The sequence below is a fragment of the Equus przewalskii genome, chromosome 1, assembly GCF_037783145.1.
Source record: "Equus przewalskii isolate Varuska chromosome 1, EquPr2, whole genome shotgun sequence".
NCBI lineage: Eukaryota > Metazoa > Chordata > Mammalia > Perissodactyla > Equidae > Equus > Equus przewalskii.
In genome coordinates, this window is record NC_091831.1 from 33,953,774 (window position 1) to 33,979,584 (window position 25,811).

The window sequence follows — 25,811 nt, forward strand, 5'->3', positions numbered from 1 at the left end:
AATACTGACTCATGGTACACACTCAGTAATTGTTGGGGAACTTGCCTGAACTCAAAGTTTGGTTTGGAGATAGCATGCAGGACTCAGGGAATGTGGGGCTTGAACTCTACCACCTGTAGTCTGTATGTCCTTGGCCAGGATGCCCAAAGTCCAAAGCCAGCTTCCTCATCATTAAAATGGGAGTAATTTTATCTTCAGCAAAGATAACTTAGAGAACCAGAACTATTATGATGCGTGTGAAAACTCTTTGTCAGTCTCCCTGTAAATATGAGAACTAAACTATTTTGTAACTAGGGTCTTGATAAATCTTAATTTTTCCCTTCCTAAAAGAGCTCAGAAATAACTACACTAATTAATTTAGAACAAACACAATGATATCTTGACAGAACATGCCTTTGAATAAACATTGCCCTTAGTTATCTACAATATATATCATTCCAGTGATATTTAGATCCTCATGACCATTAAATGCCGTCTCTTGGCAGGACTGCATTTTGTGGTGGTTCGTGCTGTGGGCCTGGTTAATGAAGTTCCTGCCTCTCATCCTTCACTGAAGCTACGCTTTTTGTTCTGTCTATGATCTGCATCTGCGTACTCTACTTCGTTTCATTATTTCTGACAATGACAGTCCAAAACAGCAACAGAAGCAGCTGTTTCTAGAGGTGACTGGGAGGCAGGGGAAACCATACTTTCTCAAGACCTGCTCCCTCTAAATTTCAGGGATTGGCTCTTCCCTCAGTTACACTGAACAAGTTTCACTTCTGCAGTGATAGAGAGAGTGCAGAATCTATAGCCCTTTTATCCTTAGTATCAAATAAGGGACATCTATTTGATGTGAAGCCTGTTCTTTTGTGAACAAGGTCAATGGGGTGTAAATTCAGACTAATTGATACTTTGAGGGTTTTTTTCCCTTTTCTTAAATTGTTGTTGAGGCAGCTGTGGTGTAAGCCATAGTGCACCACAGTGGGCATCAGAGGTCTCAGTTCTAATCTCAGTCCTGCTGCCTATGAGCTGTGTGATTCCAGAGTCTCCCTTTATCCACTTTAGAAATAAAAAATAACAGACTTCATTCTCCTGTGATTTTTAGGGGCCTTAATGGTAAAAGGTGTGTATATTGACTTAGATAATTACCTGATATATGTTGGTTATTCCAGATGTGAGTTATGCTAGCTATTTTATGTTTAGGCAGCTATAATGTTAGCACAGTATATTAAAATATTTAAAAGACTTCCATTTTCAAGGACAAAGTATCTTAGTCTTTGATAAAACATTACAAGATAAAATTTTTTATATGTAAGAAATAGAATGCACTGATTTCCCCTAAAGTTCTAATTTTCTAACTGGTCATCAGTCTGAGAATCCAGAATATTGAACAATATTTTGGATCAAATCATTTACTTCAGTGGTTCTTAATCCTGGCTGTACTTGAAATGAACTGAGGATTTTTGAGTTTGTGTTTTAATGATCACTTCTTGGGCCGTATCTCAGAATCTCAAGGATAAGAGATTGGAAAGAAGAGCAAGGCTAAGGAACACTTTGTTTTTATCTTTATCAGTGGACCAAAAGTCCACTCAGAAGGCATTAGAGTTGACCTAGCTGATTGACTGGTCACTTTATACCTCAGAGTGGCACATGTTGAATTAGCAGGGCATGTTATAAAAGCATTGGATTTCAGGCTCCCAGTTGTCTAAGAAGTGACAATAGATCTGGTCTCTGTCTCTCCTGCTTCTTTCACTCTGGAACCAGAGCTCCAGGAAAGGGAAGCTCCTACCTGGCCCCGCTCCTCTCCCTACTATTGGAAATATCCTACAGTTAGATGTTAAGGACATCAGGAAATCTTTAATCAGTGTAAATATGTTTTATGCTCCCTTTGTGACTTGCAAGTGTAGGTAAATTGACAGTTCCTTTCAAGCAAAGTATATTCCTAGTGGCAAAATTATTAAAATCGACCATCAAACAGAAAAGACTCTTTATGTATTCCAACGATTCCATTGTTTCTCAGTTTTTCCTTGTCAGATAGTGGAATGAAGTAAAGCATTTTGGGAGAAGAGAAATATCAAATTGTTGTAGACAGGATCAAAATAATAAAGTGGCAAAGTCTTGAGTGTTCCTGCTCTTGTTTCATAGTCATTTGCTGTGATTTTTCTCCCTGAAACCAAATGGTAATGGAAATGTTTTCTGATCAGAGATTTCATTCAAGGAGTTATCTGAGGATAGCCCTGTGGCCTAGTGGTTAAGTTTGCACACTCTACTTTGGTGGCCCGGGGTTCGCTGTTTTGGGTCCTGGTTGCGGAACTATACACCACACATCAGGCCATGCTGTGGCGGCATCCCACATAGAAGAACTAGAATGACCTACAACTAGGGTATGCAGCTACGTACTGGGGCATTGGGCAGAAAAAAAAAAGAGGAAAATTGGCTACAGATGTTAGCTCGGGGTCAATCTACCTCACAGAAAGAAAAAAATGTTTATCTGCTTTATGAGCTAAAGATTTTGTTCTGATGAGTCATGAAAATTAAACTTCTCTAGAAGCAAATTATGTCTAATGTCAAGAAATAGCTATGGGCTCAGGATCCGCATAAATGAGTGAAAGAAATAATCATTGTGGATACATTGGGTGGTAACAGAGTCCTTTTTGATTTTCATAAAGCTGCTGTCTGTACCCTGTGAATGCTGCAGGGTAAAAGAAATTGTTCTTCCATGAGATGCTGCATGTTCTGGCACTGCCTTTGTGATGCTTGTTCTCCTTCTGTATTTGTAATAGCAGTGGTTTCAAACTGGAGTGGGTGTTAGAATCATTTGGGCTCATTTAAAAAAATATAGATTCCTAGTGTTCATTACAAGACTACTAAATCTGAATACTCATGGGAAGAGTTCTACAGGTGATCCTGAAGCAATCAGCCTCACATTGTTCCAAAGATGGGAGGCAGTGGGACTGACAAATTGTTCAAGCATCAGATGTTGACAAAATAGAAGTTCAAATTTGTGTCTTTTATTTATTTGCCATGGTACACTGCAAAAGAATTTGTAATTCTCTGAGTTTAGTTTCTTTATTGTAAAACTGAACAAATAAACTTGCGAATGTGTAGATGTGAGGATTATATATAATCTGTGTACCAATGGCCTGGGTCATTGCATGGCATTTCATAGGCCATCCGTATGTGGCAGCTATAATCATCATCATACTCATGAATAAAATTCAGAAGTATTTAAAGCTGTGATGACTGAATAGAAATATAAAATATACGATGATAATATCAATCTGAATCATGCAAAAATATAGACGAATTGACTTCTTTTACTAAGATTTGCATTTTCTTTCCATTTCCCAGCTCTCAAAACTGTATGGCCCTGTGTTTACTCTGAATTTGGGCTTGGGGCCTGCCGTGGTGCTGCATGGATATGAAGCAGTGAAGGAAGCTCTGATTGATCTGAGAGAGTTTTCAGGAAGAGGTCATTTCTCAGCAGGTGAAAGAGCTAATAAAGGAAATGATAAGTGTATGTGTGCATATTCAGTATTGGTAATGGGGGTGGGGAAACATGAATTTAAAGATTTTCTCAGGAGAGCTTTGCCCAGCCCCAAGGCTGCCAAGTATCAGCTTCCTCTTTTTTTTTTTTTTAAAGATTGGCATCTGAGCTAACAACTGTTTCCAATCTTCTTTTTTTTCTGCTTTTTACCCCCAATCCCCCGAGTACATAGTTGCGTATTTTAGTTGTGGGTCCTTCTAGTCGTGGCATGTGGGACGCTGCCTCAGCATGGCCTGATGAGTGGTGCCATGTTCCTGCCCAGGATTCCAAAAGATAAAATCCTGGGCCACTGAGAGGAATGCGCAAACTTAACCACTTGGCCACGGGGCCAGCTCCCAGCTTTCCCTTCCTTGACGAGAATCTCCCTTTCAGTTTCTCTTTCCCCTCGGATAGGAATAGTATTCAGCAATAGGAAGAGATGGAATGAGATGCATCACTTTTCCCTCATGATCCTGAGGAATTTTGAGGTGGGAAATAGGAACACTGAGGATCGAGTTCAACAGGAAGCCTGCTGCCTTGTGGAAGAATTGAGAAAAACTAAGGTGAGTGATTCCATACTCTGTGACTCTGATCTTAACAGTCTGCTCTCTTGTATAACAACATCCTTGAAAATATTTCATGGGTAGCCAAATCTTTCATTATGGGTAGTGGCTACCAGCCCTCAGGTAGAGGAGGGAGTGTATGTAGCAGGGAGCCAAGAGAGCTCTTGTGTGTATGTCTGCTTGTTGTGTGTGTACAATCATGACTGTGCATCCAGTGTGGGTATACAAGGTTGTTTAATCTCATTCTGTTGTTTATTTTCAAGTCATGGCATTATAAGAGTTGAAAGTTTTGAGCCTCAGTTTTCAAAAGAGTTAAACAGCATCGTTTCTTCCATAGCATAACTGTGGGTTACCCGTATCAGAACTTCTCATCAGTGAATACTTGTCAAGTGAGAATAATCTTGCAAATCCTTATATTGATGAACCAGCTGACATGTGCTTTCACATAATTAGACTATAATTGTACTGTCAGGCTCACTGACAAGTCTGAGGGTTTCTTTCAATGTCCCTGCCTACACGTTACCAGTAATGGTGCTACCTGTGGTTTGTAATTTAATATATGGTTTTAATTGCTTTGGCATATCTTTGTGCAGTACTCATCAATTATAATGTTTGCATGAACAAAGTATGATTTAAAAACTGTCAGCATGAAAGTTACCCATTTCATATTACCCATTTCTCACTATACTGAGTTACACATTTTGTGAATATATATTCTACAGCATAATTCTGCAAAATACACAAATACCAAGTTGTATGATGATTTATTTAAGTAGACTTCAACTATTATTAATCCCTATCACTGACTGTAATTGGTTATGTTTCCAGTTTTGCTTAGCTTTTTCCCCTTCTTTATTGGATTTTGTGTTAAAATTTTATGGTAATTATGTACCTCCCACTGTGAGCTCTGCTAACCTATGAAGTGCTTGTTACAGTGACTCTCATTTTCTGCTTGGATTCCAAATTGCCCTGTTTATCTCCATTTATCTCCCAAATGAAGTGAAAGGAAAGACTGCAAGTCACATTTTACCTGTAAATCTCTCTCTCTCTCTCACGCACACATCCCCTAGATGTTGCAAATAAGTCTACACCTCCTTAGCTAAAATAAAACTGTTTTTGAAAGCTTAGACCCTGGAATATGTAAAGGAGCCTGCCATAGAAGTAGATAACTCTACAGATTTCCCATTATTCAATACCTTATTGTTTCCTCACATTATTTGTTATTCAAGTCACCTTTAAATAAATTTATAGAAGTGAATTTGGGGTCTTTTTATGTATAAAGTTTATTGACCATTTGATTACAATTTCATTTTTCAGATCCCCATGAAAAGAAAACCTTTCCTCTGCTTTAATTTACCTATAAAATAACAGAATTAACCAAAATGATGTTTAAATTTTTGAACTTATTTTATTGAGGTGTTATTGGCTTATAACATTGTGTAAATTTCACATGTACATTATTATCTGTTTCCATATAGTTTGCATCCTGTTCACAACCAATAGTCCAGTTTTTATCTGTTACTGTACATATATCCGCCTTTATCCCTTTCGCCCTTCCTCCAGCCTCTTCCCCTCTGGTACCCCTAATCTGTTCTCCTTATCCCTGAGTTTGTTTATCTTCCACATTTGAGTGAAATCATACAGTGTTTACCTTTCTCTGTCTGGCTTATTTTGCTTAGCATACTACCCTCAAGGTCCATCCATGTTGTTGTAAATGGCACAGTTTTGTCTTTTTTCATGGCCAGTAGTATTCCATTGTATACATGTACACTATATGTTCTTTATCCATTTATCTGTTGGTGGGCACTTGGGTTGCTTCCCCATCTTGGCTATTGTGAATAATGTTCACAATATTGTGACTAATGACTGGGATGCATAAATCTCTTTGAATTGTTGATTTCCTGTTTCTTTTGATAAATACCCAGTAGTAGGATAGTTGGATCACATGGTATTTCTATTTTCAAGTTTTTGAGAAATCTGCATCCCACCAGCACTGTATGAGGGTTCCCTTTTCTCCACATCCTCTCTAACATTTGTCATTTCTTGTATTGCTAATTATAGCCATTGTGACGGGTTTGAGATGATATCTCATTGTAGTTTTGATTTGCATTTCCCTGATAATTAGTGATGTTTAACATCTTTTCAAGTTCTTGTTGGCCATCTGTACATCTTTTTTGGAAAAACTTATATTCATATGCTCTGTGCATTTTTTGATCAGGTTGTTTGTTTTTTGTTGTTGAGTTGTATGAGATCTTTATATATTTTGGAAATAAATCCTTGCTGGACACAGGATTTGCAAATATTTTCTCCTAGTTGGTGGGTTATCTTTTTGTTCTGCTCATGGTCTACTTTCATTCTTTTGCATGGAGCTGTGCAGTTTTCCAAACACCGTTTATGGAAGAGACTCTCCTTTCTCCATTGTATGTTCTTGGCTCATTTGCTGAAGAATAGCTATCCATAGAAGCACGGTTTTATTTCCAGGCTTTCAATTCTGTTCCATTGATCTGTGTGTCTGTTTTTGTGCCAGTACCATGCTGTTTTTATTACTATAGCTTTGTAGTATACTTTGAAGTCTGGGATTGTGATCCCTCCAGCTCTGTTCTCTTTTCTGAGGATTTCTTTGGTTATTCAGTCTTTCGTAGTTTCATGTAAATTTTAAGATTCTTTGTTCTATTTCTGTCAGGAATCTCATTTGGATTCTGATTGGGATGCCATTGGATCTGTATATTGCTGTGGGTAATGCGGACATTTTGACTCAGTTTATTCTTCCAAAGAATGAACATGGAATATCTTTCCATTTGCTTATGTCATCTTCAATTTATTTCAATAATGTCTTATAGTTTTCAGTGTAAAAGTCTTTCACCTCCTGGGTTAAATTTATCCTTGTTATTTTATTCTTTTGGTTGCAATTGTAAATGGGATTGTATTCTTTACTTCTCTTTCTGCTAGTCCATTATTACTGTATGGAAATGCAACTGATTTTTGTATGTTGATTTTGTACCTGGCAATTTTGTTGTAGTGGTTGGTTATTTCTAATAGTTTTCTGGTGGATTCCACACACTTTTCTGTGTATAGATTGATGTCATCTGCAAGCAGTGAGAGTTTTACTTCTTCTTTTCCAATCTTGATCCCTTTTACTTCTTTTTCTTGCCTAATTGCTCTAACACTTCGAGTACTATGTTGAATAAGGGTGGTGAGAGTGGGCACCCTTGTCTTGTTCTTGTTCCCAGAGGCATGGCTTTCAGGTTTTCACTCTTGAGTATGATGTTGGCTGTGTGTTTGTCATATATTGCCTTTATTATGTTGAGGTTCTTTCCTTCTACACGCATTTTATTTCAAGTTTTGGGAGTTAGGATATCATTTGGATCTTGTCAAATGCTTTCTATGCATCTGTTGAGATGATCATGTGATTTTTTTATTTTTTATTTTGCTTATGTGGTGTCTCACGTTCATTAATTCACAGATGTTGAAACATGCTTGAATCCCTGAAACAAATCACTCTTGATCATGGTATATGACCCTTTTAATGTATTGTATCAATTTGCTAATATTTTGCTGAAGATTTTTGCACCTACGTTCATCATCAATATTAGCCTATAATTTTTTAGTTTTGGTCATTCTTGTCTGGTTTGAGAATCAAGATAATGTTGGCCTTGTAGAATGAGTTAGGAAATGTCCCATCCCCTTAAATATTTTGGAATAGTTTGACAAGGATAGGTATTAAATTTTCTTTGAATGTTTTGTAGAATTCAGCAGAGAAGCCATCTAGTCCTGGACTTTTGTTTCTTGGGAGGTTTTTGATTACTGTTTCAATCTCCTTACTTGTGATTGGTCTATGCAGATTCTCTATTTCTTCTTGATTCATTTTTCGGAGATTGTATGATTCAAAGACTTTATAAATTTCTCTAGGTTATCCAATTTTTTGACATGTAAATTTTCATAGTATCTCTTAAAATCATTTCTATTTCTGGGGTATCCATTGTAATTTCTTTTCTTTCATTTCTGATTTTATTTGAGTCTTTTTTTCTTAATGAATCTGGCAAAGGGTTTGTCAATTTTGTTTATCTTCTCAAAGAACTATCTCTTAGCTACATTGATCCTTTGTTTTGTTTTTTACATCTCTATTTAATTTATTTCTCCTCTGATTTTTAGTGTTTACCTCCTTCTACTGACTTTGTGGGGGTTTTCCCCACCTTTTTCTAGTTCTCTTAGTTGTGGTTTAAGATTACTTATTTGAGATTTTTCTTGTTTGTTGAGGTAGGCCAGGGTTGCTATAAATTTCTCTCTTTGTACTGCTTTTGCTGCATACCATACGAGTTGGTATGCTCTGTTTCACTAGGCATGCCCTCCTACCTGAAACAAAAAGGAAATGGTTTACAAATGTTTACAAAGCCTTGATCCATCAGATAGACAGACAGAAAAACTAGAAAATTTCAGTTATATATCAAAATAGGTTAGCAGTTAATTATAATCTAAAGGATAAAGGGAAAGAAAACATCAAAAATAAGTGTAACATGGGGCTGGCCCCGTGGCCGAGTGGTTAAGTTCGTGTGCTCTGCTGCAGGCGGCCCAGTGTTTCGTTGGTTCGAATCCTGGGCACGGACATGGCACTGCTCATCAAAACACGCTGAGGCAGCATCCCACATGCCACAACCAAAAGGACCCACAACGAAGAATACACAACTATACAATATACTGGAGGGCTTTGGGGAGAAAAAGGAAAAAAATAAAATCTTAAAAAAAAAAATAAGTGTAACCACTTTAATTTGGTCACAAACTCACAACACAAATAAAAATAATTTGTGACAACATAAACATAGATGGGGAAGTGGAAAGGGATGGAACCTGCATAGTGTAATGGAGATAAGAGGCTATCAGAAAAAGGAATATCTCATCTATGAGATTATTTATACAAACCTCATGGTAGCCACAAAACAAAAAATCAGAGCATAGTCACAAATCATAAATACAGTGAAAACTATCACAGAGAACCACCAAGCAGAAATGGCAGGCAGAAATACAAGGAAAAAGAAACAATAAAAATAAAGAACTGGAAAACAAGAGATAAAATGGCAATATGAAGCCCTCACATATCAATAATCACTCTAAATGTGACTGGATAGAATTCACCAATCAAAAGACACAGAATTCTGGATGGATTAAAAACAATACCGAACAATATACTTCCTCCAGGAAACACATCTCAGCCCTAAAGACAAACATAGGCTCAGAGTGAAGGAATGGAAGATGAATATCCGAGCAAATGGCAAGCAAAAGAAAGTGGGTGTGGCCATACTTATACCAGACAGAGCAGACTTCAAGATAAAAAAGTCAATGAGAGACAAAGAGGGGCAGGGTATAATGATAAAAGGGATTTACACCAAGAAGACATAACACCTGTTAATATATATGCGCCTAACACAGGAGCACCAAAGTATATAAAGCAACTATTAACAGAACTAAAGTGAGAAATTGACACCAAAACAATAATAGTAGAGTGCCTTAACACCCCACTTACATCAATAGGTAGATTATGAAAACAGAATGTTAACAAGGAAACAGTGACCCTAAATGAAATACTAGACCAGCTGGGACTTAATAGATATATTTAGAATATTTTGTCCCAAAATGGCAGAATAAGCATTCTTCTCAAGTGCACATGGAACATTCTCAAAGATGGACCACATGTCGGGAAACACGATGCTTAAATTTTATTTATTTTTAATTTTTTTCTTGAAGATTGTCACCTGAGCTAACATCTGTTGCCAATCTTCTTTTTTCCTTTCCTTCTTCTTCTCCCCAAGGACCCCCAGTACATAGTTGTATATTCTAGTTGTAAGTGCCTCTGGTCATGCCTTGTGGGACGTCACCTCAGCATGGCCTGATGAGTGGTGTCATGTCCTCACTGAGGATCCAAACTAGTGAAACCCTGGGCCACCGAAGCAGAGCACACAAACTTAACCACTCAGCCATGGGGCTGCCTCCTATTCTCATTTTTATATAAAAAATTTTTTTATTGTGGTAACATTGGTTTAGAACATTGTATACATTTCAGGTGTACATCGTTATATATTTCAATTTCTGTGTAGATTACACCATGTTCCCCACTCAAAGACTAATTACGATCCATTATCACACACATGTGCCTAATCACCCCTTTCACCCTTCCCCCTCCCTCCTTCCCCTCTGGTAATCACAAATCCAATCTTTGTTTCTATGTGTTTGTTGTTGTTTTTATTGCTGCCGACTAAATGAAAACACGAACACCAGTTGCTGTGCAGTAGTCTTCTCCCCCTCGAGCTCCTTGAGCTCTTTATTATTATAGCCTCTAAACAAAGCCGGCCTTTTGCCAAAGCAGTGAGTCAGCGACCTAAACCTGCGCAAGCATCCCACAATAATGACCTTTCCCCTACACATCTGTTCATAACAGGTTCCTTCATAATGTTTCAAACTCCCAAGGTCCCAGGCTTGCTCCTTTTGAGAAGCTGATAAAACATTCTTGTTTGCAAGCAATGTTTTCCCTGGGGCCTTGTGAGTTCACCAGGCAGAACATTCCGTTTGCAGAAAAGTCCAGCCAGTCTTGTGGATGCCTCGCGTGCAAGAACAACCACATTTCATGCCAGGTCTCCTTCATTTATCTTCTACTTATGAGGGAGATCATACGGTATTTGATTTTCACCCTTTGACTTTTTCACTGAGGATAATATACTCATGGTCCATCCATGTTGTCACAAATGGCTGGATTTCATCATTTCTTATGGCTGAGTAGTACTCCATTGTGTATATATACCACATCTTCTTTATTCATTCATCCCTTGATGGGTACCTAGGTTGCTTCCAAGTCTTGGCTATTGTGAATAATGCTGTGATGAACATAGGGGTGCATGTATCTTTATGCATTTGTGTTTTCATGTTCTTTGGATAAATACCCAGAAGTGAAATAGCTGGATCATGTGGTAGATCTATTCTTAATTTTTTTAAGACTCTGCATACTGTTTTCCATAGTGGCTACACCAATTTACACTCCCATCAGCAGTGTATGAGAGTCCCCCTCTCTCCACATCTTCTCCAACACTTATTGTTTCCTGTCTTGTTAATTTTAGCCATTTTGATGGCAGTGAGGTGATAGCTCATTGTAGTTTTGGTTGCATTTCTCTGATAGCTAATGATGTTGAACATCTTTTCATGTGCCCATTGGCCATCTGAATATCTTCCAGTGATTTTATTTCTTTTTCCTCTTTTTTTTTTTGATAATTTTCTTATTCCTTTTTGTGGTCTTCTCTTTCCCACTTAAATAAATCACTTTAGCATTTCTTGTAAAACTGGTGTCTTGGGGCTAAACTCCTTTAATTTTTGCTTGTCTGGGAAACTCTTTATCCCTTTTCCATCCTGAATGATAACCTTCCCAGGTAGAGTATTTTTGGCTGTAGCTTTTTTCCTTTCAGCACTTTAAATTTATCATGCCACTCCTTTAAGGTTTCTGCTGAGAAGTCCACTGATAGCCTTATGGGGTTTCCTATGTATGTAACTTGTTTCCTTTATCTTGCATATTTTAGGTTTCTCTCTTCATTTTTAATTTTTGACATTTTAATTATAATGTGTCTTGCTGTGGACCTCTTTGGGTTTATCTTGTTTGATGCTTCCTGTGCTTCCTGTACCTGGATGACTCTTCCCTTCCTTAGGTTATGAATGTTTTCAGGTATTATTTCTTCAAATAGATTTCTGCCCCTTTGTCTCTCTCTTCTCCTTCTGGGTCACGTATAGTATGAATGTTAGTGTGGTTGATGTTGTTCCAGAGGTAACTTAGACTGTTCTCATTCTTTTTAATTCTTTTTTCTTTTATCTGTTCAGCTTGGGTGATTTCCTCTGGTCTTTAGTCCAGCTCACTGACCCATTCTTCTGTATCATCTACTCTGCTATTGAGTTCCTCTAGTGAGTTTTTCATTTCCAGTATTATATTCTTCTTTTCTGATTAGTTCTTTTTTATATTTTCCAATTCTTTGTTGATGTTCTGACTGTGCTCATCCATTCTTCTCCCAAGATCAGTGAGCATCCTTAGGACTTTTTGTTTGAAATCTTTGTCAGGTAGATTGTTTATTTCTCTTTCATTTAGTTCTTTTACTGGAGTTTTGTCCTGTTTCCTTACTCAGAGCATATTCCTTGCCTCCTGATTTTGCTTCTTCTCTGTGCTTATGTCTGTGTATTAGATGGGTCAGCTATGTCTCCTGATCTTTGAGAGGTGGCCTTATGTAAGAGACACCTTATGAGGCCCAGCAGTGTGCTTCCCTCTTGTCACCAGTTCCAAATGTTCCAGGAGTGACTCTTGTGTGGGCTATGTTTGTCCATCTGTTGTGGCAGGGTTACTCTTGCTGCAAATGCCCAGGGAGACTAGGCTATCCCCCTGGCCAGCTGGTTGTAATTTTCAGCAGTGTGTGGCTTCTCTGCACCCTTCTCTTTTTTTTTTCAGGCATGCAGACCCCCAGCACAGTTGGCTGCAAAGTCTAATAGCACATTCTTGTTGCAGTTTTTCTGTTAAGTGAGTAGGCCCCCAATGTGGCTGGTTTTGAGGCTCAGGTGCTTACAATTGCTGTAGGCCTCCAGCCTACAAGGCTGTTGTCAGTTCTCTCAAGATTGCAGCTGAGTGGGGCTAGCCCCAGGCATTGGAGTGCTCAATTTTTTCAGGCTCTGGAAGGTGGGACTGATCCCCTATGTGGCTGTTTGAGAAGCACAAGCCTTCTGCAGCTGACATCTCCCACCACCCATAGGGTCACACACACACTGTCAACGCAGTCCTTCCCTGTGTGCACATCCTGATCCCCTGAAGTAGAAGCAGTTGCCTCACAGCAAAGGCCCCACACACTCCACCTACTCATCACACATGGTCTGCCCCACAGAAGCAGACCTACTTGCCTTGTTTCGGAAGATCCAGGAACCCAGCCTATGCAGGCCTATAAGTTGCCTGAGGGCCTGCTGTTGGATGGGGCCACTCCCTAGGACAGGCTGCCTCCCCTGGCTGAGCTGGATTAAATTGATGCTCTAGTGGGTGGGGCAGACCCTGGGCTGACAGGCCAAGGGGAGAACTCCAAGGGCACCTGCCAGAGTCTGTGTCAGCATTCTTGTACTAGGTCACAATAATGTCTACCACCAATATCTCAGTCCCTGGAGAGGTCTCACCTCTCTCCAAGTAGCACCCAGAGCCTATCAGGTGAGTTTCTTTTCACCAAACGACTGTGCACCTTTCTTTCTGAGGATTTTAGTTTGCTTTCCAAAGTGGGTGAATTTGTACATGGGCCCTTTAAGAGCAAGCTTTTTTCCTCTTATGTCTGATAGCTCTTTTGGGGGTATTCCCCATTGTTGTTAGTAGCCAGCAAAGCCAGATATTATGAGACTCTTCTCAGTTGTGCTGAGTCCAAAGGATGCTCATAGCAATAATGCTCCCCCACTCAGGTCCCCCACTCCTCCAGGAAAGGCTGAATACCATAGGATTGCTTCTGGCCATCCATGAGACACCATGGCTAGTGAAGACAGTTTTTTTCCTCTCCAAAAAGGAATTTCTGCCTCTTCCACCTCATTCAGCACTGTCCCCTGTTGCAGGGATTCTTTTCATCCAGTTTTCAGTTCTCTCTCAGGGATAATTGTTCCCAGAGTAGTTGTAAATTGGTTGTTTCCACAGGAGGAGGTGAGCTCAAAGTTTGCCTAAACCACCATCTTGACACCCCTCTCAGGACCATGATATTTAAATTTCATATAATTTTTACATCACAAAATACTACGCTTCTTTTGTTTTTTTTTTTCAATTTTAAAATTCTTGGCTTATGGGCTGTACAAAAACAAGTGGCAGACTGGATTTGCATGGGCCATGGTTTGCTGACAACTGGTCTAAGACAACTTTCTGCAGTGATGGAAATGTTCTATATTTGTGCTGTCCAATAAAGTGGCTACTAGACACATAGGCTTATTGAGTGTCTGTAATGTGATTAATGCACCAGAAGAGCTAAATTTTTATTTACTTTTAATTAACTCAATTTAAATATAAAGAAAAATCTGTGGCCTATAGCTACTGCATTGGATAGCATTTCTAATTTTATTTTCCTAATATGGGGTTAGAAATCCCTCATCCGCAGCTTTGCAATACTAAAACTCCTGGAAATATAAATAAAATCTAAGGTTGGTGCAGTTTCATTGGACGGTCAAAACCTGACTTGAACTGAAGTGAATCGTTTATATTCTTACTTATTCCACTTTGTTTGAATATTTTTATTTTGCTCAAAAATATCCATGTGCTTGATTATATGGCATCACTCTACAATATTTTGGCAGTATTATAAATTCTATAGTGTATACATAATACTCCTTTTTAAAATATCAAACAATTCTGAAAGTGGAAATACATTAGAATCCATAGGTTTCATGTAAGGGATTGTATATATATGCCTTGAAGAAACCAAATGTTCAATTTTAATCAGCTGAAGCAGAAAAGTAGGAACAGGATAAAATTTTCTGCCTAGAGATAATCTTGTGATGGCTGATAAAATGTTTTTGGGAAAGGATGACTTCCTCTGAGTTATAGAATGGTCATTTGTATTTTATGTGCCCAGTTTATGCCTCTGTCAGTGGATAAAGGGGGACTACTGTATTTATTTTATTTCTATTGAGTTGTATGACTTCATTATATATTTTGGCTATTAACTCCTTATTGGATATATGGTTTTCAAATATTTTCTCCCACTTAATAGGTTGCCTTTTCATTTTGTGAATCACTTCCTTTGTTGTGCAGAATCTTTTTAGTGTGATTTAGTACTGTTGGGGAAGGTAGTCAAGTAGATGTGACTGACCCTTTGACTTGAGAGCTGGACCCAGGCAACTGGAGGCTCTTCTCCCTTCCCCTGTCCTTGGAATGTGTGCTCTGCTTGCCTTTACCGTACTAGCAGCTCCCCATGGATACAACTTGGAGATAGTGATGTGGTGTTGAGACCATCTGGACTGGGTAAATGACTGAACCCAGTTAAGGACTACTGTGTTTGTGATTGAATCCAGTTAAGGCTTCTCTATAAACTTTTAAGATTTGGTGGGCAGGTATGGATAATTACTGATCTTGTGGCCACCCAAGAAAAGCTTATAAATAAGTTCCCTTGCTTATTAAACCTGCAACCTACCAATCACCTGGAATGGTCTGCCTTTTTCTTCAGTCTCTCCTTGCCCTCCACATACAAAGACCAGTTTCAGATTATACTGGGAAGCTCCCAGGCCAGTTTCATGCACACGAGGTTCACTTGTTTATTACTGCTTTTATTGCTTGTGTGTTTGGTGTCATATTCAAAAAGTCATTACCAAGACCAATGTCAAGGAGGTTTTCTCTTATGTTTTCTTCTAGGAGTTCTATGGTTTGAGGTCTTGCATTTAAGTCTCTAATCCTTTTGAAATTAATTTTTGTGAGTGGTGTAAAATAGAGATCCAATTTCCTTTTTTTCCATGTGAATACCCATTTTCCAAACATCATTTGTTGAAGATCTATCCTTTCTATGTTGAGTGTTCTTTGTTCTCTTATCAAATGTTAATTGACAGTATATGAATGGGTTTATTGCTGGGCTCTCAGTTCTGTTCCATGAGTCTATGTAACTGTTTTTATGCCAGTACCATAATGTTTTTATTAATAGAGCTTTGTAATACAGTTTGAAATCAGGAAGTCTGATGCCTCCCGTTTTGTTCTTCATTCTCAGAATATCTTTGATATTTGGAGTCTTTTGAAGTTCCATACAAATTTTGGGGTTTTTTCCTATTTCTGTAAAAATGCCACTTGAATTTTCATAGGGATTGCGTCAAATCTATGGATTACTTTGGATAGCATGGACATTTTGACAATATTAATTTTTCCAATCCATGAACATGGAATATCTTTCCATTTATTTGTATCTTCTTTAATTTATTTTATTACAGTCTTACAGTTTTCAATATACAAATCTTTCACCCCCTTGCTTAAATTTACCCCTAAGTATTTTACTGTTTTTGATGCTATTGTACATGGGATGTTTTCTTCATTTTTTTCAGATGTTTTATTGTTAGTAATTAGAAATATAATTGATTTCTTTATGTTCATTTTTGTATTCTGCAACTTTAGTGAATTTATTGATTAGTTCTAACAATTTTCTTGCAGAGTCTTTAGTGTTTTCTACGTATAAGATCATGTCTTCTACAAACAGGATATTTTACTTCTTCATTTAGGATTTGGATGCCTTCTATTTGTTTTTCTTGCTGAATTGCTCTGGCTAGAACTTCCACTACTATTTTGAATAGGAGTGGTGAAAGTTAGCACTCTTGTCTTGTTCCTGATCTTTCACAATTGAGTATTCTAGCGATCTGTTTGTCACCTATGGTCTTTATTATGTTGAAATATGATTCCTCTATATCCCATTTGTAGAGAGTTTTTACCATGAAAGGGTGTTTAATTTTGTCAAATGCTTTTTCTGTGTCTATTGAGAGGCTATATAATTTTTATCCTTTCCTCTGATGCAGTCCTATACTTCACACAGAATTTCTTCACCCTTTTAAATTCTATTTTCTTTTTGCTCCTCTAACTGGCTAGTTTCAAAACCTTGTCTTCATGTTCATTAATTTTTTCTTCTGCATGTTTGAGTCTGCTGTGGAAACTCTGTGTTGAATTTTTCAATTCCAGTCTTTACAGTCTAGTTTCAGCAGATAAATACCTTCTCCTGTTCATTCCCCAGGCTTATGGAATTATCTCCAGAATCAGAGTGGTATGAGGGGAAGTTGGGTTATGAGCCTGTTGCTGGGTCTGCTGTGGGTTCTGTTGTTGGTGGGCTTGTTATCAGGAGCTCAGAAAGGCATGGATCCCCAGGTGGATGGGACCACCCCTAATCAGTAGGGTGCTGTTGGGACAATGGCCTGCTTCAGGGTCCAAATTTGGTTCCACTGACAGCAGGCTTCTTATCAGGTGCATGGATGGGTGTGCATCCTGGGAGATCCCTGGGAGGGCTCATGCTGGGTCACTGAGTTGCTCCCTGGATGGGCAGATCTGGCCTTGGACAGTGGCTGAGAGAGGCTGGAACTGTGTCCCAGTGCTGCTTTGGGTCTATAGACAAGATTGAGATATGCAGATTTGGTACTGGAGGAATGGATGGGCATGTCCTTCTCTGGGTCCCTAGGCAGGCTGGTCTGCTCCTTGACCATGGCTGTAGCAGTTTAAGCCTATTATAGGGTCCTTTCAGGATCTCTGGGGGGCAAAAATGGGATTGTCTCCTGCTGGTCCCTGGGTAGGCTGAACTGCTCTCTTACTATAACTGGAGGGACTGGAGCTGAGAATAGTGCCCTTTCAGGATTTCTGTAAGCAGAGGCAGGAGTTTATTCTGCTGGATCCCTGTGATGGCAGGGCTGGGATGGGTGGAGTTGTAGCCAATTTATAGTGCCCTTTTATAATCTATAGTCAGACTGAGTTTGATGGGCTTACCTCCAGGGTGTTCTTGTTTGTAATAGAGAGGCACTAGAGCTGGTTCTTGGGCCACTGCAGTGTTCATAGCCAGGACCAACCTCTATGTGCCTATCATTTAAGGTATGGGTGAGCATGACTGTTTCCAGCTCCTTTGGAATATGGTGACTGTGACAAGATCAAGGCCAAATGAGGCTGTATCCAAGTCCTTGAGGTATGGAGCTGTTTCTGGGTCTGTAACTGTGACCATGGTCAGGCAGTCAGCCTCCTGGGTGTGGAACCACCTTTTCAAAATGGCTTTCCTCAATTGTGAATTCTACCAGGTTTCCAAATCTCCTAGCTGGATCCCAAACTTCAAACCAAAACACTTTTTTTCTGAATGGCTACCAAATTATTGTTGCTGAGGAGGGATATGAACAGGGCACTTCTTAGTCCATCATCTTATAGATATCACTTCCCCAAATTTTATTAATATATGCCAATTGACAGTCATTTCTCCTCTGCATGTTCTAAATAATGTTATTATTTTCTGGGTTAGCTCTCAGACTTTCCCTCTTTTGTACGTAATGCAGTTAAAAAATTAAAGAACGTAGAGTCCAAAGAGGTCATTCTGGGCCTCATAATGATAATCAACAAAAGAGATAAAAGGGATGAGAGTCTCTTGGTTGAGTTCTTGGTTGAGTGTCACACAGAGTTACTTATGGTTTGTATGTGAAAGTGAGAGAATTGCTTCCAGGAGTAGCTCCAGTCTGTAGGTAAATGACATCAGTGATGGTGAGGAATAAACATTAAGTGTTAGCAATCACGGCTCTGATAGAAAACACTAAATAAAAATTTGAAATATTATTACTTATTCTTTCACGTTTTATATTTAAAAAAATTAAGTTTGTATATATACAATATGATGTTTTGATATAAATATATAGTTCAATGATTACTAAAGTCAAGCTAATTAACATACTAATTTCCTCACATTCTTATCATTTTTTGGTGTGTGTGGTGAGAACGCCTGAAATCTACTATTCTAGCAAATCACCAGTATATAATAAACTATTATTAACTATAGTCATTCTACTGTACATTAGGTCTCTAGAAGTTATTCATTCTGTATAACTGCAACTTTGTACTCTTCGACCTAAATGTCCTCATTTCCCTATTATTTCATATTTCCAATTTGGCTTTATGTATACTATGCATTTTTCTCAGTGCTAATCATACATTCTGAGTATTATTGTTTTCCTCTAACAAGGACAAAATTCCTGCAAGATATTACCAGATTTTATTCCTTCTCAAGTTTATACTACATTGCTTTGTAATTAACATAAGAGCAAAGATAATTACATTCTATGGTCCTGAAATGATTAGTCTAGTGTCATCTTCAAAGAATGGACAACTGAATATTGCATACATGTCAAACTATAGTCGTTTCTTTGTTTCCGTTTTTCTTGAGGTGTGTGAAATGAGAAATAACATCACCCATTAAATTTCTCCAGGTCATATCCAAGAGGAAGCCAATTACATTTTGACATACATATTTAAGATAATGTATATGTGTACAGATGTTCATACGTATCTATACATATATCTGTGCACAAGTATATATTTATAAATATATACATTATGTAAACATACACATACATAAGGGATTAAAAGTGGTTCTTTGTAAAGTTGGGTTCATATAACACATTATTCTACAACTTGCTGTTTTTCTTCTACACAATATGCCGGGAAAACCTCTAAGATATTGGAAACTTTGGCAAATGATTCAAAGAACAGCTTACAGAAGACAAAATGGGAATGGATGTTAAGCATATGAAAACAGATTAAAAATAAAAAATACAAATTAAAACTACATTACATACACCTTAAGCCATCTTGATTGGAAATGAAAATATGTTATGTTGGCAAAGGTCTGGGCAAACATAGAGTCCCATACATTGATTTGTAGCACCTTCTTAGTGAAGTGAAGGTGAGGATCTTATTGAAATTTATAATCTCTCTTCCATTACTACGTTCCCCATTGTTCATCTTCTGATTCCCCTTACATTGGTTTTGGTAGTTTGCATGTTTTATGTTACTTAAACTTTCTCATAAATTCATGGGGTATATAGTGTTGGTATTAATGCCCATTACTGCTATAACAAATTACCACAAACTTGGCTTAAAAATACAAATTTATAATCTTACAGTTATGGAGTTCAAAAGTCAATATCAGTTTCACTGGGCTAAAATCAAGGAGTCAGAGGACTAGTTCCTTCTGGAGGTCCTAGGAGAGAATCTATTTCTCTGCCTTTTCAGCTTCTAGATGCTTTCAGCATTCCTTGGTTGATGGCTCCTTCTTTGCATCACTCAGGCCTCTTGTTTCAGTTATAACATCTCTAACTATTAATTCTTATCCTCTTATCTCTCTGCTATAAGGACTATTGTGATCACTTTGGGCCCACTTGGATAATCCAGGACAATATACCCATGCCACGATCCTTAATGTAATCACATCTACACTGTTTATTTTATTATATAGAGTAGCATATTTGGAAGTTCCAAGGATTAGGATGTATAGGTGATGCTATGTTATGTATCTTGTTTCTTGTTAAAGGTCACAAAGATTTAAGTAGCAGACCCAGGAGATGAACCAGGGCAATCTGGGTGGAAAGTAGAGGTTGCTAACCATTTTACTATTAACCTTGTTGTATTTATTTTCCTCCACCACAATACACATTCCATGGTCTTTCCCAGTTGTCTGGCATAGGGTTAGTTACTGGTGGAAATTAGCTCAGTGATCTCTGTGGTCTGGGTAGGCAAACAGACCAAGTGTCTGCAAAAGCCACTATGGAAAAATTTCATCCTGCCAGGGATCTGTACTTGTGGAAAACTTTTGGAAATGCTGAAAAGTTTCATGGCAGAATCCACTAATGAGACACAAAGTCTCACTGTCCCTAGGTATCAGTGGGAGATGGTGGAGGGTGTTTTGATAGTTCAAGTGTTCTTAGCTCTTGCTTTCAGGCAGAATTTTTCAAGCACTCAATCTCTACAGGGAGAAATGTAACTTACCAGTAGCAATTCAGCATCAGCTATAGCAAAATATGACACCCTTGACAAGTTTCATCCTGGAGTGTAGGAAGATACAAAAGCTGGAGTGGCTGATAACCTGAACATTCCCACTGTCGTGCTAGTGAACATGATATGTACCATAGCAAACATCACTGAAAAAATTCTCAGTATTAAGAGCAAGAGCAGTTGATGCTCACACTTGCGAGAAAGATCCAGGGTGTGAAAATGAAAGCAATTCCATTAAAACACAAATAGAAGCTAAAATGCAATTAAAACTATTATGGGTGACTGAAAAAAGGCTCAGGGTCTTCACAATGAGCTCTGGAGCCTGAGCAGGAGTGAAATCAAGTCTCTGCAGGTCACTGGCTCAAGGCCAAATTCCTGGCAGCTTTCCTGGAGTAGGAAGGAGAACACAGGTGAAAACATGGAATTGAGAAATGGAGAGATTGTTGATGACCTACCCAAAGCATGCAGGAAAACAGAATTTCAACCCTTTGCTGGAGGAAGAAACAGTTTGGAAGTGGGGAAGAGAAATAGCTTGACTTTGCCGGCATGACTCTTTCCCCAAGGTGGCATAGCTGAGGGCTAAATATGATGGCCCATGATTTCTCCCACGGGGAAAGGGAGAGAGAGTGAGGGAATGCCTAGTTTCCTCAGATGTGCAAGATGCTGCCAAAGAGACTTCTTTTTTCTCTTGCAGCATCGAGAGTATTAAATTGGGAGCTCCATGACTCAGCAGTAGGTAGCAGATAAGGCATTAAAGGGATATAGTTCCTGTAAATTGTATACTTTACACCAACAGGAAGTTTGTCCATGAGCTGTGGAAAACCCCACTGACAGATCATCCAAAACGGCCCATGGGTGCCTCTAGTGTACTTCATGCCAAACCCACATCACCCCACTCTGCAGATGGCTCCCTGTTCATGCTCCCCACGGGAATAGTGAGAGCTAGATTTTGTAGAAGTCTCAAGAGCATATGCAGAAGCCAAGCCAGTGTCTGTGGGCAAAGGAGAAGCTACAAACTTGAGCCATATTAACCACTTCAGGAAAGCAAAAGAGCTGCTATCAACAGCCAACCTGGTGCATTGTAGGATTGAGAGAAGACATATAAGCTTAAGAATAATGCCTCAAAAAGGAGGAACAAGCCTGGAGCAGGTGTATCCATGCAAGGTCTAAAAAAGCCTCAGAATCTTATCAGGACTGACGAGGTATTTCTACCTTGGGGGCAGTTAATAAAATTTAGGGGAGGTACATGGTACTTCAAATGCAAGTGCAATAATGCAAAACTCCAAGAAACACGAAAAATCAAGGAAACATGATATCACCAACAATAACAATAGCCTTAGAGTGACCAAATCGGAAGACATGGCTATCTATGATTTACTCAATAAAGATTCAAAACAGCTATTTTAAGGAAACTCAGTGAGCTACAATAAGACACAGAAAGACAATTCAGCAAAATCAGGAAAATTATACGGGATCAAAATTATAAATTAAACAGATAGAAATCATTAAAAACAACAAACAGAAATATTGGAACTGAATAAGTCAATGAATAAAGTGAAAAATTCAATAGAGAGCATCACTAGCAGAATAGACAAACAGAAAAAAATATTACAGTAGAGGATAGGAAGATTGAAATAATCCTATCAGGGGGAAAAAAGAATGAAAAAGAGTGAAGAAAGCCTACAAGATCTATGGGACACCATAAAAGAAATAATATCTTTATCATTAGAGTTCTAGAAGAAAAGAGAGGGAGTGAGGCAGGAAGCTTATTTAAAGAAATAACGGCTGAAAACTTCCCAAACCTGGGGAGAGATTTGGACATCCAAGGTCAGGCAGCTAATAGACCGCTCTAATTTTTCAATCCAAAACAATCTTCTCCAAGACACAATATAATAAAACTGTCACAAATCAAAACAAAGAAAAAATCCTAAAGGCAGCAAGAGAAGAGAAGATTGTAACCTAAAAAGAACTCCTATTAGGCTATCAGTGAATTTCTCAGCAGAAACTTTTCAGGCCAGGAGAGAAAGTGATTATATTTTCAAAGTGCTAAGAGGAAAAGTTGCCACCAAGAATATTCTATCCAGCAAAATTATCTTTCAGAAATAAAGGAGAAATAAAGACTTTCCCAGATAAACAAAATCTGAGAGACTTCATCACCACTGGATCTGCCTTACAAGAAATGCTGGAAGGAGTTCTTCAAGCTGAAATGAAAAGGTGCTAACTAGTAACATAAAAACATATGAAAACATAAAAACACTGGTAAAGGCAAATATGTAGTCAAATTCAGAAAACTCTAATACTGTAATATGGTGGTATGTTAACCACTTAACTATCATATAAAGATTAAAAGACAAGAGTATCAAAAATAACTATAGCTACTACAATTTGTTAGTGAATACACAATATAAAAAGAGGTAAATAGTGACATTAAGAATATAAAAGATAGGAGTAAAAGTGTAGAGTTTTTGTATGCAATCAAAGTAAACAGCATAAAAAGGCTGTTATATCTATGTGGTGTTATGTAAGTTTCATGCTAACTACAAAGCAAAAACGTATAGTAGATTCACAAAAGCGAAAAAAAAAAAAAGGAATCAGAGCATATCACCATGGAAAATCACTACCTCATTAAAGAATGCAGCAAGAGAGTCAAAAAAATACAAGGGAATTACAAAATAGTCGGGAAGCAATTAGTACATTGAAATCAGTAAGTGCTTCCATATTTAAAATTACTTTATACATAAGTGGATTGATTTCGCCAATCAAAAGGTGACAATGGCTGAATGGATTTAAAAAAAAAAGACCCAAGTGTATGCTACCTATGGGAGACTCATATCAGCTTTAAGTACACATATAGACTCAAAGTGAAGAAATGGAAAAAGATATTCCATACAAGTGGAAACCAAAAGAGAGCAAGGGTTGTTATACTTCTATCAGACAGGATAGACAGTAAGCCAAAAATGGTAACAAGAGACAAAGAAGATCATTATATAATGACAAGGGAGTAAATTCATCAAGAAGATATAACAACATCACAAGAAAAAATATTGTAACTATGGGTGGTGATGCGTGTTAACTAGACTTAGTAGGGTGACATTTTGCAATATATTCAACTGCTAGATCATTATGTTGTACATATGAAACTAATATTATATATCAATTATATCTCAATCAAAAAAGAAGATATAGGGGCTGGCCCCGTGGCTGAGTGGTTGGGTTCGCGCGCTCTGCTGCAGGCGGCCCAGTGTTTCGTTGGTTCGAATCCTGGGCACAGACATGGCACTGCTCATCAAGCCACGCTGAGGCGGCGTCCCACATGCCACAACTAGAAGGCCCTACAACGAAGAATATACAACTATGTACCGGGGGGCTTTGGGGAGAAAAAGGAAAAAAAAATAAAATCTTTAAAAAAAATTAAAAAAAAGAGAAGATATAAAAATCATAAATATATACTCACCCAACATTGGAGCAGCAATATATTTTAAACAAATACTAACAGATCTGAAGAGAGAAATAAACAACAGTACAGTAATAGAAAGGGACTTCAATACTCCACTTTCAGCAATGAATGGGTCATCTACATCTAAAATCACGAGGGAACGTTGAACTTGAGCCATACTTTAGACTAAATGGACCTAAGAGAAATATAAGACATCCCATCCAACAGCAGCAGAATACACATTTTCCTGAAGCATGCACAGAATATTTTGCATGATAGATCATATGATAGGCCACAAAAATGAGTCTTAACCAATTTTAGAAGATTGAAATCATACAAAGTATCTTTTTTGACCATAATGGTATGAAACTAGAAATGAACAACAAGAGGAATCCTGGAAAATCCACAAGTAGTTGGAAACTAAACAACGTACTTCTGAATAACCAATGGCTCAAAGGGAAATCACAAGGAAGATAAAAATATTTCCAAAACAATTGAAAATGGAAACACAACACACAAAAAGCTATGGGATACAGAAAAGCAGTTCTAAGAGGAAAGTTTCTAGACATAAATTCTGATACGAAGAGAAAAGAAAGATCTCAAAAAACCTAACTTCACACCTCCAAAACTAGAAAAAGATAAACCAACTGAGACCAAAGTTAGCAGAAGGAAGGAGAAAACAAAGATCAGAATAGAAAAAAATGAAACAGAGAAGAGAAAAACAATAGAAAAGATCAATGAAACTAAAACTTGATTTTTTAAAAAAGATAAGCAAAATTGACAAACCTTTAGCTAGACTAAGAAAAAAAGAGAGAAGACTCAGATAAATAAAATCAGAAGTGAAAGACAAGATATTACAACTGATATGACATAAATATGTAGGATTGTAAGAGACTACTATGAACAATTATATACCAACAAATTTGTTAACCTAGAAGAAATGGGTAAATTCCTAGAAACATACAATATACCAAGACTGACTCAGGAAGAAATAGAAAATATGGACAGACCAATAACGGGTAAGGATACTGAATCAATATAGTGTGAGTACCTGACAAGCTATTGACTGCTGAGCCATCCATTTCAAGAGCCATCTATCTAGAACAAACATATTGCCAGCTGTATGATGCAGCCACTTGCAAAACAAACAGATATCAACTAGACACCCCACATCCATAGAGTTCCCTTTTCAGAATACTCTGGGAAACTTAGATAACTGACCATTTGGGTGACCCTGCCTCCAGTCTCCCTCACCCTGTTTCCCAGTGACTGAGTGACTGTGAAAAACCACATACACCAGACACTTGGACTCTAAGAAAGGCAGGACCCTAGGTCCTAACTATTTCTCTTTACATGCAGCTTAGCTGTGTGGCTCCCAGGCATGCCATGTAACATCCAAGATCTGTGAGTAATAAGTCTTGTACCTCAAAATTTCCTGATGTTTCTTGAGAAGTTTATCCTGTGACCATAAGAAGAACCACAAGGGTCAGTCTAGCTGCAAAATTAGCCCTGGTGGTGGAAATGTCTGGGGGGCTCAGTACAAGTAATACAAGTCCAGGTGAGAAATTCAGGCATTCCCAGCTGGTAGCATCCTTATCAATAGGCTGGGATCAACATAAAAATAAGTATTCAAAAACCTCCCAACAAAGAAAAACCTATGGACAGATGATTTCACTGGTGAATTATACTAAACATTTAAAGAAGAATTAATGCCAATTCTTCTCAAATTCTTACAAATATTTGAAGAGGAGGGAACACTCTTAGACTCATTTTATGTTTGAGATCATTACCCTGATACAAAAA

General features: G+C 38.0%; 1 protein-coding gene across 1 annotated transcript in view; it reads left to right on the top strand.

Moving 5' to 3' along the window:
• Positions 1–3,897: 3,897 nt before the first annotated feature.
• LOC103563727 (cytochrome P450 2C19) overlaps positions 3,898–25,811 on the top strand; it is a 78,331-nt gene continuing 56,417 nt past the window's right edge. Inside the window, exon 1 of the mRNA XM_070561381.1 lies at positions 3,898–4,071. Within this exon, the coding sequence (XP_070417482.1) occupies positions 3,958–4,071 (114 nt within the window). The 5' untranslated portion in view covers positions 3,898–3,957. The remainder of the gene's footprint in view (positions 4,072–25,811) is intronic.